At 43.6% G+C, this 13826-nt stretch overlaps 1 protein-coding gene across 1 annotated transcript in view; it reads left to right on the forward strand.

The window, feature by feature from the left end:
- Positions 1-821: 821 nt before the first annotated feature.
- CASTOR2 (cytosolic arginine sensor for mTORC1 subunit 2) overlaps positions 822-13826 on the forward strand; it is a 119036-nt gene continuing 106031 nt past the window's right edge. The window contains exon 1 of the mRNA XM_008501915.2: positions 822-1327. Within this exon, the coding sequence (XP_008500137.1) occupies positions 1215-1327 (113 nt within the window). The 5' untranslated portion in view covers positions 822-1214. The remainder of the gene's footprint in view (positions 1328-13826) is intronic.

A 13826-nucleotide genomic window follows, 5' to 3' on the forward strand; every position in this document is an offset into this window, starting at 1 on the left:
TACTAAAGAAGAGTGCCCTCGTGATCTAGGTGGTGTTTTTGTTGTTGTCTGTGGCAGAAGCAGTGTGAATGGAAGTCAGAGACAGCCCTGCACAGAAGCTAAAATCAGGTGTGTGGCCCAAGTCCTGTTTTAAGAACACCCTGAGCCTGAACTGAATTCCTGAGCAGTGGGTTCTGTGCAGAGGATGCTCACAGACAGGGTGGTTAGGGTCAGTGTCTTGGTGCCAGCCCTGGGGCACTCATGGGGCAGAGCCTCTCAGTTTCTGGGGTGCTGCTTTGAAGGTCCATCCATTCCTGTGTCCCTTAGCTCCCCTTCTTGAGGAGTGGGGCAAGATCTGGGATGCACAGTCCACTGGGCCTTCCAACATTGCCAGCTGTTGTATGCTTCCATGTTCTGAAACTGTGATTTTACCTCCTCAAGGCTTTCCTGCAAACTCAGGGGTTTTTCCACTTTATTTTTTCACTCCCCAGGGAACAGGAGGAAGGCTCCCTGCCTGCCACAGGGAAGCATAAACAGGCTGAGATCCGAGCATTTCCCTCGTTAAACGAAAACTCCTGGAGTTCTCCTTTTGCTTTGTGGAAGCTTCCTCCCTGCCCGATGGATGCCATGAAAAGTAAACAACCCAGAACAAACAAGCCGCTGCCTTACGTAGAACCACAAGAAATTTCCGCCAGCCTTTTTTATTATTTATTTAACTGACCGCTCCACACCTCCCCTGACAGAAAGCAAACCGAGGTGAGGTGGCTGCCTGACTCCCCTTCGCCCCCATAGCAGTGCGGGGGGTTAGGTCAGGTTCGGTTCGGTTGGGTCCAGTGCGGTGCCGTCCCGCGGTGCGGACTCCAAGGCCCGGCATGCGGCGGGGCTGTGCGCAGGCGCGCTGGGCCGGCCTTGAGTGGCAAGTTGTTTGTTCCAGCGAGCACCAGCTGCTCGGCACTCCGGGCTCCGCTGCCTCCCGGCACGGCTCCTCTGCCCCGGCCTCCCCCTTCGCTACAACTTTTGCACCCCTCGTTCCTTCATCCTTTCCCTCCCCCCACCCAGCCCTTCCCCGCGCCGGAAAGGAGGAGGAGAAAAAAGAAAAAAAAGGAGCCGGGGAAAAAAAAAACACCAAAAAAAAACAAGGCACCGACAATAACAGCTCCCCCCTCCCCCTCCCCATTCAAAAACACAAAATAAACCCCAGGGATAGATGAACTACAAATGAGAAAGAGGAAAAGATGGAACTGCACATCCTAGAGCACAGGCTCAGAGTGGCCAGCATAGCCAAGGAGAGCATCCAGTTGTTTACCTATGGATTAATCAAACTTGCTTTCCTGTCCTCCAAGACGAGGTAGGTGCTGCGGCCGGGGCAGCGCGGGGCTTGGGGCCGCTCTCCTTGGGAGGGGTTGGGCAGGGTGCTGGGGGGCACCTTTCTTGCGAGGAGGTGCTGGGGAAGGGGCACCCTCTTTCCAGCGATGGGGCAGGGTGCTGGAGTGGGGGGGCACCCTCCGTCCCCGCCAAGGAGCTGAGGGATCCCTTCCTTGCGTAGTAGAAGGGCGGCCTCCTGCTTGCAAGGGGGTGGGATGATGGGGTGGGGGACGCCCCTCTTTTTGGAAAATAAGCGGGGTCCTGGGATGGAGGACCCCCCCTCCTTGGAAGGGGGCAGGGTCCTGGGTTGAGGGGCTCCATACTTGCGAGGGGGCAGGGTGTTGGGGTAGGTGGCTCCCTCCTTGCAAGGGGTTAGAGTACCCTCTTTCCTGCAAAGGAGGAGGGTGCTGGAGTGGAGGGGACACCCCCCTAAAAGGGGGCAGGGTGCTGGGTCGGGGGGCAGCCTCCTTCCTGCAGAGGGACAGGGTGCTGGGGCGGAGGGGAGACTCTCAGTGAAGGGTCAGGGTGCTGGGATGGGTGCGAGCACCCTCTTGTAAGAAGTCAGGGTGCTGGGGTGACAGGAAACACCCTTCTCGCCAGAGGGCAGGATATCTGGGGGGGGGGGGTAGGGGGGGACAAACCTGATTCTTCCCTACACACCCACCCCCTATCCCAAACCCAGGAGATGGTGCTGGGGGTCAGCACTGGAGTTGGGGGGCCCGGCAGGGTTCTGGGGCAGCCCCCACCGGGGCTCCGCTCCCCTTCTCTCCCCCCCCGGCCCCGGAGCCGCGCTGGGCGGATGAATGAAAACAGGTGGGGGCCGGGGGGGCCGGCTGCGGGCTGGGGGCGACCGCCGGACAACAAAGGCAACAACAGCCACCAGAGGAGGAGTGGTTTGGGTTGGTGGTGGTTTTTTGTGGTGTTTTTTTCCTTATTTTTTTTTTTCCCCTGGTTGTTGTTCTTGCAGCACTTATTGAAAGAGCGAATCGTCCCCACGCGTGTTTGTATTAAAAGGTGCTTTTTTTCACCGCTGCCGGGTTTGGGAGGTGGACATGGGGGGAGAAATGCATGCCTTGGTTCCCTTTTAAAATCGTGGTATTGAGTAATCGGGATTGGGATAGCTTTCGGGGAAAAAAGGAAAAAAAAAAAAAAGATGTAGCGCAAGGCACTGTGAGAAATTTATGGGTTTTTTCAGGGAGAGAAAAAACCACTCTGGCTGGTCAGTGCATGTGTGCAAGCTGCCTAGGCCTTTCGCAGCAAAACAACTTGAATTGCAAATGTGTATTCTTGTGTCTTCACTTAGCTTGTTGACTTTGTTGCTCTATTCAGAAAGAGGAATGGGAATGTAAATAGCACAACTCAAACTCTTCTTGTTTTTCCAGCCTGGTAATTAGTATTTCAGTTTTCTCCCCATATTCATCTCGGACAGGGCTCTTGTCTGAAGGCGGGAAATTTTCTTTGGCAGTAGGAAAATAATAAATAGATAATAAATTTGCTTTTTATTTCTTACATTGTTTTTATTCCAAGCTGTAATTCAATTCTCTCTCTCTGATAATGCTTACGGATGAATGGACCTATTTGTGGTGTAATTTGATTACAGTCCCTTATCTTACAGTTAAACTTCATGCATTGAAATTTCACTCTGATTTGGGGCTCATCCCATTTGGCTCATCACTATCGTGGTTTGCAGTGGAAAATGTATCAGCACCTTGTTTACTGCTGTCCCTGAGTGCTCAACAGAGCATTAAAGCCTCTGCAGTTTTAAATTTCTATTTTTAATGTCCTGTTTCATTAGAATTGAAAGTGGTCGCTGAGCTTTTGGAGGGGTTGTTGCTCCCCCTCCACGCTTAAAATGTCACTGTTAACGTCAACAGTGAAATCTTTAAATCTGTCACTCCTGATGCAAGGACTGGTGTTTGGGGGGTTCTTTATTTTTTGGAAGGATGGTCCTGTTGTCTGTTTAGTTCACACTCTGTTTAATGTCTTCAACACCAGAGAGCTGTGAAAGGGTTAGGACAGTAAGATAAGCCTCCTGGGGTGTGATACTTTGTCCTGCACTTGGGTGCAGAACTTGAGAGTTTGGTTGTGTCCCCAGTTCCTGTGGTTTTTGGCCCTTTCCATGCACAGTGTGAGTACCCATAACCTTTCCCTGGCTTTCATGGAATCTCACTGGTCAGGAACAAAAAGTGTCTGTGGAGAGGTTTGTTGGCATGGGAAACTTCTATTTATTTCCCTTTCATTTATTTTGTTGCTTTTGCAGACAGTAGAGATGCAGGGGGGAGAAGGGAAAGCTTTTTTGTGTCCTGAAGACAACTGATCCTAGGGAAACACTGTTTTTTCTGCTGGGTGCTTTTATATGCCTGGGGCAAACAAGGGCCCTGCCCCTGGACTTTCTGCTCTGATGAACACCATGAGAGGAAGGTGAGGGTCTCTGGGAGATGCAGTGTCACGAATTTATGATCCCACTCTTTCTTTTTCCTTCTCCTTTGAGAAGAGATTGAGGCAAAGGGACAACAACACGGGTGCAAGTCAGATCTCCCCTCCCAACCACTCCAGCTGAAGAGGAGCACTTGGGGGGATTAAAGAGGAAAGGGCCTGCATCCCTGCTAGTCTGTTCTGGTGAGAAAACAAAGATGCCAGTTACTTACAGCACCTACCTTTTTCCCAGTGAGATGTCAAACAGAGTTTTTACCTGTGCTGCCAGTAAGAAATACTGATTGGTGGGACAGATGTGATCCAGAGAGGTGACAATGACATCATCAGTATCCTTATGTTAGTCATGCAAGAAAGTACAAATGTTACCTAGGCTTTTCTGAGAAGTGATCTGGGGGGAGTATGGGAGTTTCTGTCATGTTCTCATACACCAAGGAAAAAGGCTGGAACAATGTTTTAAATCTTGTACATTTTTCTTCCTCTTCTTGGGAAGGAAAAGTAACAAATCTCTCTCTTTTATTTGGCATTTTGCCACTTTCAGTCTGCCCTTGTTCATGACACGAGTCTTTTAATTTAGCTTCTGTTACAATAGCAGTATTTTTTTTGAGCAAAGAACAGCAGTTTTGGAACTATTCCGATGGCCAGAAGCAAGAAAGCAGTTAATGGGGTGAAGAGGTGAGACCAGTGGTGAATAAAACAGAGGGCTGAGCTGAAAGAAAAACACTATTAATCATAAATTTAAGTTAGGCATGAGGTGTTTTATGCAAAGTTGCTTTAAGACAGGTAGTCCAGAACTAAGTAAGATCCAAACTTCTAAGCAGCCACACTGAGCATTGTGCTCCTGATGCTCTGTTTGTGTAATAAGAGCAGAGCTGTTGGTTTCAGCTGAGCTCTGCCAGGCACCCTAGTGGAGGATCAGATCTGTGTAATTTTTAGGTGCAGGCTGAAGATTTGCATGTGCCTAAGCATTTGGCTTTGTTTTTTTGTTGTTGAGATTTCCTTGGTACCAGGAATCTTCCTCTATTCAGAAGGCATACCAGGTGTTGTGTATGCCACAAGAATACCCTGCTTGGTTTTAACATTGCATCCTTTTTCTTTTGTGTCTCTGTACATGGTCCTCCTCTGGGACAGAGCACTGTGCTTGTCTGTAAGTACCCACCTTCAGCTCCCTGTGTGCTGCAGAAGAACAGCTTAAACCATCTCATGCTATCCCGTGATGTGCCACAAGTAACCTGCCTGAGGACTTGGCTGACATACTGATGTGCTGCTACACTCTTGTCTTCATTTTGGTTTCCTAATTGTGAAGTATTTTTAAGTGCATCTCTTTTTACTGCAGAGGAGTTAAATCCGAATGGAGGGGGAGGACAGGGAGGAGGGACAATCTTGGATAATGCTTGTACTGAGCCACCAGTGCATGCAATAGGGAGAAGGAAGGTGAGCCTGACCTTGTCTTTTTTATTTATATGAAAATATATGGAGAGTATAAACCCTGGAAAATAAAGTAGGGTTAGAGTTTTTCCAAGCGTTGTATATGTATAATGTCATCAGCCTGATTTCTGGGTGATGCTTTGGTAAACCCTTAAGCATCTGTAGTCAATGAGTTAATGAGGAGCCTTTCCTCTTTCTGTTCTGGTACCTAATAAAAAGGTTTGGTGGTAAACAGTGAAATAAAGTACTAGGGGGAGAAAGATGGTTTTAAATTTTAGTGGTATGAAGTTATAACCAGGATGAAGTTGAGAGGTTAGTGTGTTTACAGGGCTAAGCAGTTAAAATAATTGTAGGTCGTGTCCAGCTACACAAATTTTAAAATACTTAAGAGTTTTCTGATACCATTTAGTTTGAGATGGTTGTGTCAGCATAGTTGAAGAGAAGGAACAAGCTCTGCAGGTATAAAGCATGAGACCTTGGTCAGGGAAGGCTGCAAGGCAGCCATTTGAAAAGCATCTCTCAGCCTAGTTTCTCTTCCAAGATGCTGAGGTCTTCTAGAGGTGCAGTTTGTGTGTTTTGGTGACTTGAAGCAGAATTAGAGGCACTTTGCAAGCTTCTAGATTTGGCACTAAATACAGAAAGGTGGCCTTGTGGGTGAGAGGCTTCCTGGAGAAGCTGGATGGAGTGGGGCCCTGCCCCATGTCCAGTGCTGCCTCTACCAGGGGATGCTTGGAGCCATTCTTGGAGTGGAGAAGAGCTTCAAAATAGTCATTCTAATAAAAAGCAGCAAGAAGTAAGCAGTGATAAACTCTACAGACTAAGCTGGGTTTTCTTTGGTCTTTGAACAAAGGATGAGACTAGGTTTGTTTGTTATCTTTGCTAAGTTTGTGATGGTATTTTTGGTAATCTATCCCTTTTGCTTAGTAATAACTGACACCTCTACTTAAGAACAGTGTGCTGTTTCTATTAATATAAGTGTTTCTCATTGCTTGATCACTTGTTTACTGTCTAGGTGTCCTGAAATTGGAGATACTGTAATAAAAGGTCTGGCTTGGATTTCAGAGCATAATAGGACAAACAAGTGCTTAAAATGTATCTGTGCATCATTTGAGGGCATTCAGGAGATCAGTAGTCTGTTTCCTTTGCTATGAACTCACACAAACAAATGCTGTTTATGCCCTTTTATGAAATACAGATTGGTCTGTAACGTTGGGTGATCATCTGGCATAGGAAAGCTACTCCTGTTATTAAAACCTATTTTGCTTGCTTAATTTTGGTTTTATTTTTTCCCCTTAGCTTCTGCTATCATGTATGTCCTAGGAAAGCCATTGCATGAAGGGTTCTGCAGGTTATAAGACAATGGTTGCTTACGTAAACAGGTTGCTTGTGTTTCCTTTTTATATGGCAAAGACTCCCAAATTTCCTGGGTTTTTTTATTTGGTTTTTTTTTTTTGCTTGTTTGTTTGTCTGATTTTTTGTTGGTTTTGGTTGGTTGGTTTTTTAATGTTTAATTTTTTTCTTCTGGGAGTGTGTGTGCGGTACCTGAGGTTTGGGGACTTCTTCTTTGCTCTTACCTGGTGACCTTCTGGTACAGAAGGACTGAGCATTGATGTCCAGACACCCCAGGAGCTGGAGGGATGGGAAGCCTCATAGCTAAAGTTGCCTGCCTGGCCTTCCCCAAACCACTTGGCCTTCTTGTTTGCATCACCCAGTGCATGCATGGTGCTGAACTGGCAGGGTCAGTGAGTGAGAATCAGTTAAATGAAATAGAGAGAGAATAGAAGTCACTTGTTGGGGCTAAGAGCATCATGACAACGGTGAACATCAAATATGTGTTCAGGGCTGCTGGGGGTTTCAGCTCCTGCTGGGCTGTGAACGTTCTGCAGTGGTTTAATACATTCAGCCTTGGAAAGGTTTCCTTCCTGGTGGTCTCTTATTGTTTATCTACAAATGTTGTTATTATTTCCCTTTCTTTTCTGCTCCTGACACACACGCTGAGCAGTGGGGTATTGCCATGTTTTATGTTCCTCTTTGCCTGGCAGACCTGTCATGCAGGCATCCACCTACTATGTGGTCCCATCAGGCTAAGGCTGATGCCAAGTCAGAACCTGACAGGAGTGCCCAGAAACTAAAGGAGATCCAAAAAGGTGGAACAGAAACATAAATATGAAACAGAAACGTGGGATAAAACCCACAGTGTAATGGTGGAGAGAGCACTGTGTGCTGGAGGAGTGTTGGTATAGATCCTGGATACTTTAACAGGGCTGTCAAATTTTTTTAGTGTTTTTTTTTCTTGTGTGAACTCTGATATTTCCCTTTTACATAAATGAATACCTGGCTGCAGTTTGTAGTGAGGTGGTTGTTTTTCCTTGCTTCCTGTGCTAAACAGATTCCATCCATTGGCAGAGCTGTTGCATCATTCAGGAATAAGGTGCAGCATCAGTGATGTAAAGGAAATGACACTGGTGTTGAGCTAAGAAACAAAAAAGAGGAAAAAAATCTTTCTTTTCTGCCACGTAACTCACTAAAAATCCCTTCAGCTGAATATATGTTTATTATTTTCTGATTAAAGCCAATATTTAAAGGAAAAATGTAGCTTTTATTAATTCCTAGATGGCTCTCCCTGCAAGCTGGGTGCTTCTTTTCTTCAACAGTAGGGAAATGTATTGCAAGTCTGGTAAGGAAAAGTATATTGTGCATTTGTCATCAAGAAGTAACAGCTGAGTTGTTCATTAACACAATAGTTTGCATCCACAGGCTACTCCTTCCACTTATTTGTAACTTAAATTAGGCTTCATTTGATGGCTGGAGCTATTTGACAATGCCTTGTTTGTGTGCCATAAATATGTAAATCTTTCCACTTAATTCTTCTCTTTTTAAAAAATCCATTGAGCACACTACCTCATTTATCTAACACACAACTCCTTAATCATCCTGCAGATTTCAGTGTTTTAATATATTTGGACAAGGGCTACAATTTCTTTTTTTTTTTTTCTGAGGAAACAGTGTAGATTTGTTCTGTTGTTTACTGCCAACTCCAGAGTAAACTCCAGCTCTGATCTGCTGATAGCTGAAGGCTGGTAAAGGAAGAATTGTACAACAGGAATGTGAGGAAATAACTCCATTCATTGCAGTTCAGAATCAACAGAGCAAAGTCTGTAAGCTGCAGTTATAATTTCAAAATAAAAAGATTTCTCCTCCCCCTGAGCTCAGCTTGGTTTTGTGTAGCTAACTATAAGATGGATTAGTGAAGAGAGAAGACAACAAACAGACAAAAATGTTATGGAGGCACAAAAAAAATAAAGCTTGGTTTGTGCCTCTCCAAACCTTTCCTTTTTTTCAGACTTAGTGCATGAAGTTTTACTGTGCTGACCATGGAAACAGAGAATCTGATCTCATTTTTGTGGTCTGGTGTATAATAAACATTTTGTGCTGGTTGATAAAGTTTTATTTTCACATCCAAAAAAAGCAGTGAATGCCTAAACTTCTTCACCCAGCAGAACTGACTTCCTTACTTTGGTCTGGTAAATGTGCTTTACTGGAGATGAAAATAAAAAGTGTCCTTCTGAACTGCAGCCTCCTTGCAGAGCTCTGGTGCTGAGCCATCAGAGTTGCTACTGAGCACCAAGCTGGCACATGGAAAAGAGAAGTGGTGAGTTTGCTTGGTGGCAGCAAAACCATTTGTTAATCTGTTGGGGACTTCTGAGATAGGCTTTTGTGGAGATGTTTCAGTTGTTTTTTCAGACCTCTGTGATCCAATTAAGTTTTGTTCATGTGATGGAATAGACATTTTGAAGCTACTTGTGGTGCTTACTGGGCAGTAATTGTAGGGAGGTGGAGGCTGTTTCTGGTGGTAAGCTGTCCTTGACCCAGATTCTTTCAATGCAAATTGTTTATAAAGTAGGAACCCAACCTTCTTGAAAGTGTGACTGTGGTTTTGATCAAGATGGAACTGTAAAGGTAAAGTTCATTTTCTTTGCCGGCAAGGTTTCAGTGTCTCTGTTGCAGAGGATACTACAGATGTCAGATGGTGGTGTAAGCCACACCACTTAAGTGCAGAGTAAAATGCAACCTCTGAGTCTTGTGTAAAGTATTAAAAAATTTGATTATTTTTTTTTAATATACTGGGGGAATTTCTAAAGGTGGGAAGGAAAAATTTGCAAGTTTTGACATGGATAGAACATTTAAAATATAGGTGTGACCCTCCATGTCTTTCTCTGTTCAGGCTTTTTAGAAATGTTATGCATCAGAGAATCTGGGTAATGACATGCACTACTCATACCTGAATATTTATCCTAGTTTTGTGGTTAAAAGATCAGGATTCAACCCTTTATTATGCCACACATATATCCTGTTTTACAGGGTGAGTTGGTTGAAGTTGACAAGTCAGAGACCTTGATTGAAATGGCCCATGTTAATCTTGTTTAACATTTGTAGCATTTATTTCTTTTCCTAAAGAAGGATTGACTCTTCTCTTCTGATAAACTCTAAGTCACTCACTGCCAAATAAATGCAGTCTTAGCAAAAAGAAATAAATGTTGGTCTTAACAGTGAGCAGGATATACTCTGTATGCATCTAAGCAGTTGTATACATTTACATAGATTTACTCAGTCTTTCCTTTTATGCTTTTGTGAAAATGATGGATGACTTGTTACATGATTAATCTTTCAGTTGTGATCTCTTTCAAGCTGCTTTTGGTGGGAATTAACATCTGATCATAACGTAGAAAACAAACATTTTCATTTGCTATTTTTAAACTACTGAGCAATATTAAATGTGCTGAGTATTTAAGAAAAAAAAAATGTATGTTTTTAACTAAACCATGTAATGCAACTGTATTCAACACATGAACCTGCTGGGGACTTGTGACTACACTTGTCAAGGCATTGGAGCTACTAGAGCTCAGCCTCCCACACCAACTTCTTGGTTGCAGACTGGAAGGAAAAAAACAAGTTCACTTTCTTTTTCAGTTCCTAATTTGTTTCTCAGCCTGGAATAAACTAATGATCATTCTGAACTAAACTGAGTAATCTGAAATGAGGAAAATATTCTGCATTCTTGCAGAAGATGCTGTTGCTATCAAAATCTGGCTTATTGCATAAATGGACTGGTTCCAGTTGCTTTGTCACCAATTTCTCCTCAGTTGACTTCTTTAATTTGCTTTGGAGTTTCAGCAGCTCACAGACTTGGTTTGGTAATTGTTTTTTAAATTAGCTTATTTACACCTAAGATGCCATCACTTGAAAACTTTTTCAGAAATCTTTTAAGCAGATTAGGTAACACTACAGTAAAATTGTGCTTTAGTTATTTTCATGTTTCAACTACTCGGTGGCCAAGTGGAAATGTTAGAATTAAGCTTTCACCTCTGTGAGGATAAATTTTGGGCAGTGTACTGAGATGATGTGGGTTTAGTTGCAGGTTATTACCCATTCAGCATTTCCATAAACCCAGCAGAGTTTTAATGTCTGGCTTGTTTGCTTCTGCTGAGCTGGCAAGGTGTGAAACTACACTTGTGCCTCATTCTCTCCTGAGTTTACCATGGGCTTTCTGGGGGGAGTGGTGGGACTGTGAGTTTTGCAATACTTAACCTGTTACAGGCTGAGGGGACACAATCTGAGGTTAGGTTTTTTTAGTTAAAAATAGGCAATCTACAGCAATTTCTGTGCAAATGAAATCATTACATTATCCTGGAAAATGGAATGGATTTGAGTTTCCTGCCCTTCAGTGAGGTAGTGGCAGTTAAAAATGTACAATATGGCTGGATGTCTGAAGGACAGACCATCACTTTTCAAACAGAATATTATTTTTCTTTAAGTGGTGGCTTGCTTTTCAGTACTTGTGGTGTACAGGTGCAGCAGGTTTTTTGATGGCTGCCAGGAATGACTTCTGTAGATGGCTCCAGGTTTGGCTAAGCATGAAGAGGTTAGCAAGAATACAGCTTGACCAAAGCTGGTTTTCTGGAAGGGAACAATGGGGGGAAGAGGAGCAGCAATCTCATCTCCCAGCTCATCTCACCAGAGCAGGATTTTGTCCAGTTGGATCTTGAAGCCCTGCATGGAGCTTTGCTATCTTCTCTGTTAACATGTTGACCTTGCTGACCTTGTAATGCTTTGCTCCATTTGACCTTATTTTCTGCATATCATAATGTGTGATTTAATGTCTCATTTAAAGAGGACAAAGTGTCTTTTGAACTAGAAAGATTGAGTGTTGTGCAAAAAAAAAAAAAAAAAAAAAGTGAGACTGTGCAATCTCTCAGCTTTTGAGACAACTTTTGGTCTGAAAGAAAAACTGCAGTAATTTATTGGTCCTTTATGTTTCTTGGTGAGCATTTCATGTGAAACTGTGAAAAACTAGCTGAAGTTAGTGCAGCCTCAAGGCTGCTTTAACTTAAACTAGAAGGCAAAAAATTCCATCCCTGGCTAAGAGCAAAGCTTGCCCTGGGACAGGACAGGCAGTCACTGCTGTACCACTGCAGACAGCTGCATTACTTTTGAAGGGTGTTAGATGGATGTACAAGACTCATTAAGCTGTTTCTACACAGTTTTATGCCCTGGACTCAAGTAATGGAAAGTATTAGAGTGGCACAAAGTCCAAATGGGGCTGGGTTTGACTTGAATGTCCAGTTGTGTGGTGGATGCCCTACACTGAGAGCTGTGCTTTGGCTTCTGACGTCCTCCTCTACTCCTGGTCATGAGATGAAACCACACTATGTGAAAAGAGTTTCCTCTGTAGGCTTCAAGGGGTATCAAGTTACTCCAAGGCCATTCTCATAATTCCTGTACATTTTCCAGGCATTTTCTTGGGTTTGTGCCTTGTCACAGTCCCCATCGTAGTGCTGGGAGCTGGGGGCTAAGCCCAGGACAAGCACTCAGGGGTTGTGTGTCAGGAAAACCTGTGTCTGAGGAAGGAGAAGAATTCCTAGGGAAAGGGTTTGTGCCCAATCAGCTGTCCCCTGGTAGCTCTTTGGCTGTGACAGTCCAGAAAAACTTTTCATTTGCACAGGAGTGTGAAATTAGCCCGGAATGACTAAAGGAAAAGGACTTTGTGTGTCCTGTACCCATGGGAATGGCTTTGTTCGTTCAGATGGTGGTTAAATTGCAATCTTAGGCAATGATTTAAATATGAAATGGTCCCCAAACAATATGGTTATCTGTTAAGTTGTAATGATTTTGTGAAGCAGTGTGTTTTGAATGGGTAGCTCATAAAAATGATATTGACCTAATTATTGGGGGGGGAGTGGCACAAAACCACACAGGACAAAATGTCAAATTATAAATAGTTACATGTGCATAAAATATTTCATGTAAAATTTGTGTCCTTTTGAGCTGTACATGATCATATGCTTAAATTTGGCTTTTTCAGGGTCTGTAGTGTATCCCTTAGGCTTTACACTGATACATCCTTGGCTGTTAATCCATGTTTGATAGCTTCCATGGCATGTTGCTGCTGTTTATCTCCTTTTGAGTTCCCACTGCCTGGAACATAATCCTGCATTTTTCTTACAGATTTGTTGATGGCCACAGCACTTTGAACAGTTAATGGCTCTATCTTTAAGTGCAGTCTCTGTTGGCTGGATAACTGAGAGTGCAATTGAAGGATCATAGCAAAGCAGTTGATGAAATTCCTGTCCCTGAGCCAACTGTTCCCACCTCTGGTGTTGTGGAAGTTGCTGTTAACTTGTGTGGTCCAAGTTCAGGGAAAAACCCCAAACAACAAACAACCCCACACCTTTGAAGCCAGAGCAGTTTGGTTTCGTTACTGGCAGAGGCTCACAGATAGCTGGAGTAGTGCAGCTATGGGGTGGTTAATTTTGGAGTAAAAATGGTTCACTTCTTAGCCTTTCTTTACTGTCCAGGAGAGTGTTCAGATGTTAAATCTTGGTGTAGGAATAGAAATGATGTATTTGTACAGGTGTGAGTTGTGTGGCTAGCAGTGGTGTTAACCTGTTCTCAAAACTGTAGTACAGGCTCATCCTGCATGTACTACTGGTATCATGTTTGAATGTTACATTTGCTCATTTTTTTGGTTTTAATTCCAACAGTATTGGGTTTTCCCTTTCACTTGGGTTGAAAAAAATGTCAGTGACAGGAATAGAAGGGTTCCTGGATTTAAAACAGAGTGGTACTTTTTCCTTGGCTTGTTTAAACATATTCCTGATTATACATTCCTTGCAGGATCAGCACAGAGAAAAGGACAATGAAACAATTTCATGGTGTTCCTCAGATGAGTCTTATAAAACAAAGTTTAAAATGAATTAGGACCTATCCCTTTTTTTTCTTTTTTAAGCACTTGTCAAATGTTCTCAGTGTTGGGTTTTCTTCCCACTTAATGTGCACTTTATATCAAAGCTAATGTGAGGTACATGATAATATTTTCAGAATCACCTAAGTTCCATTTAAAAAAAGAAAAAGACTCAAGCACTCTGTTCCCCAAGGCTCATTGGAAGCCAATGGGGCTTACAGGAACTCTGAAATGTCTGCTGCTCTTGGAGGGGAAGACTCAGGGGTTTTAAAAATTTTGCCTGCTGGACAGATAAGCTGCAGACTTGATAAAACTGCACCAAAGGGAGAGGAGGCTTAGTGAGCCTGGTCATGCAGATGAGAGTGCTGATACATTTTTG

The sequence above is a fragment of the Calypte anna genome, chromosome 19 (assembly GCF_003957555.1).
Source record: "Calypte anna isolate BGI_N300 chromosome 19, bCalAnn1_v1.p, whole genome shotgun sequence".
NCBI classification, from domain to species: domain Eukaryota; kingdom Metazoa; phylum Chordata; class Aves; order Apodiformes; family Trochilidae; genus Calypte; species Calypte anna.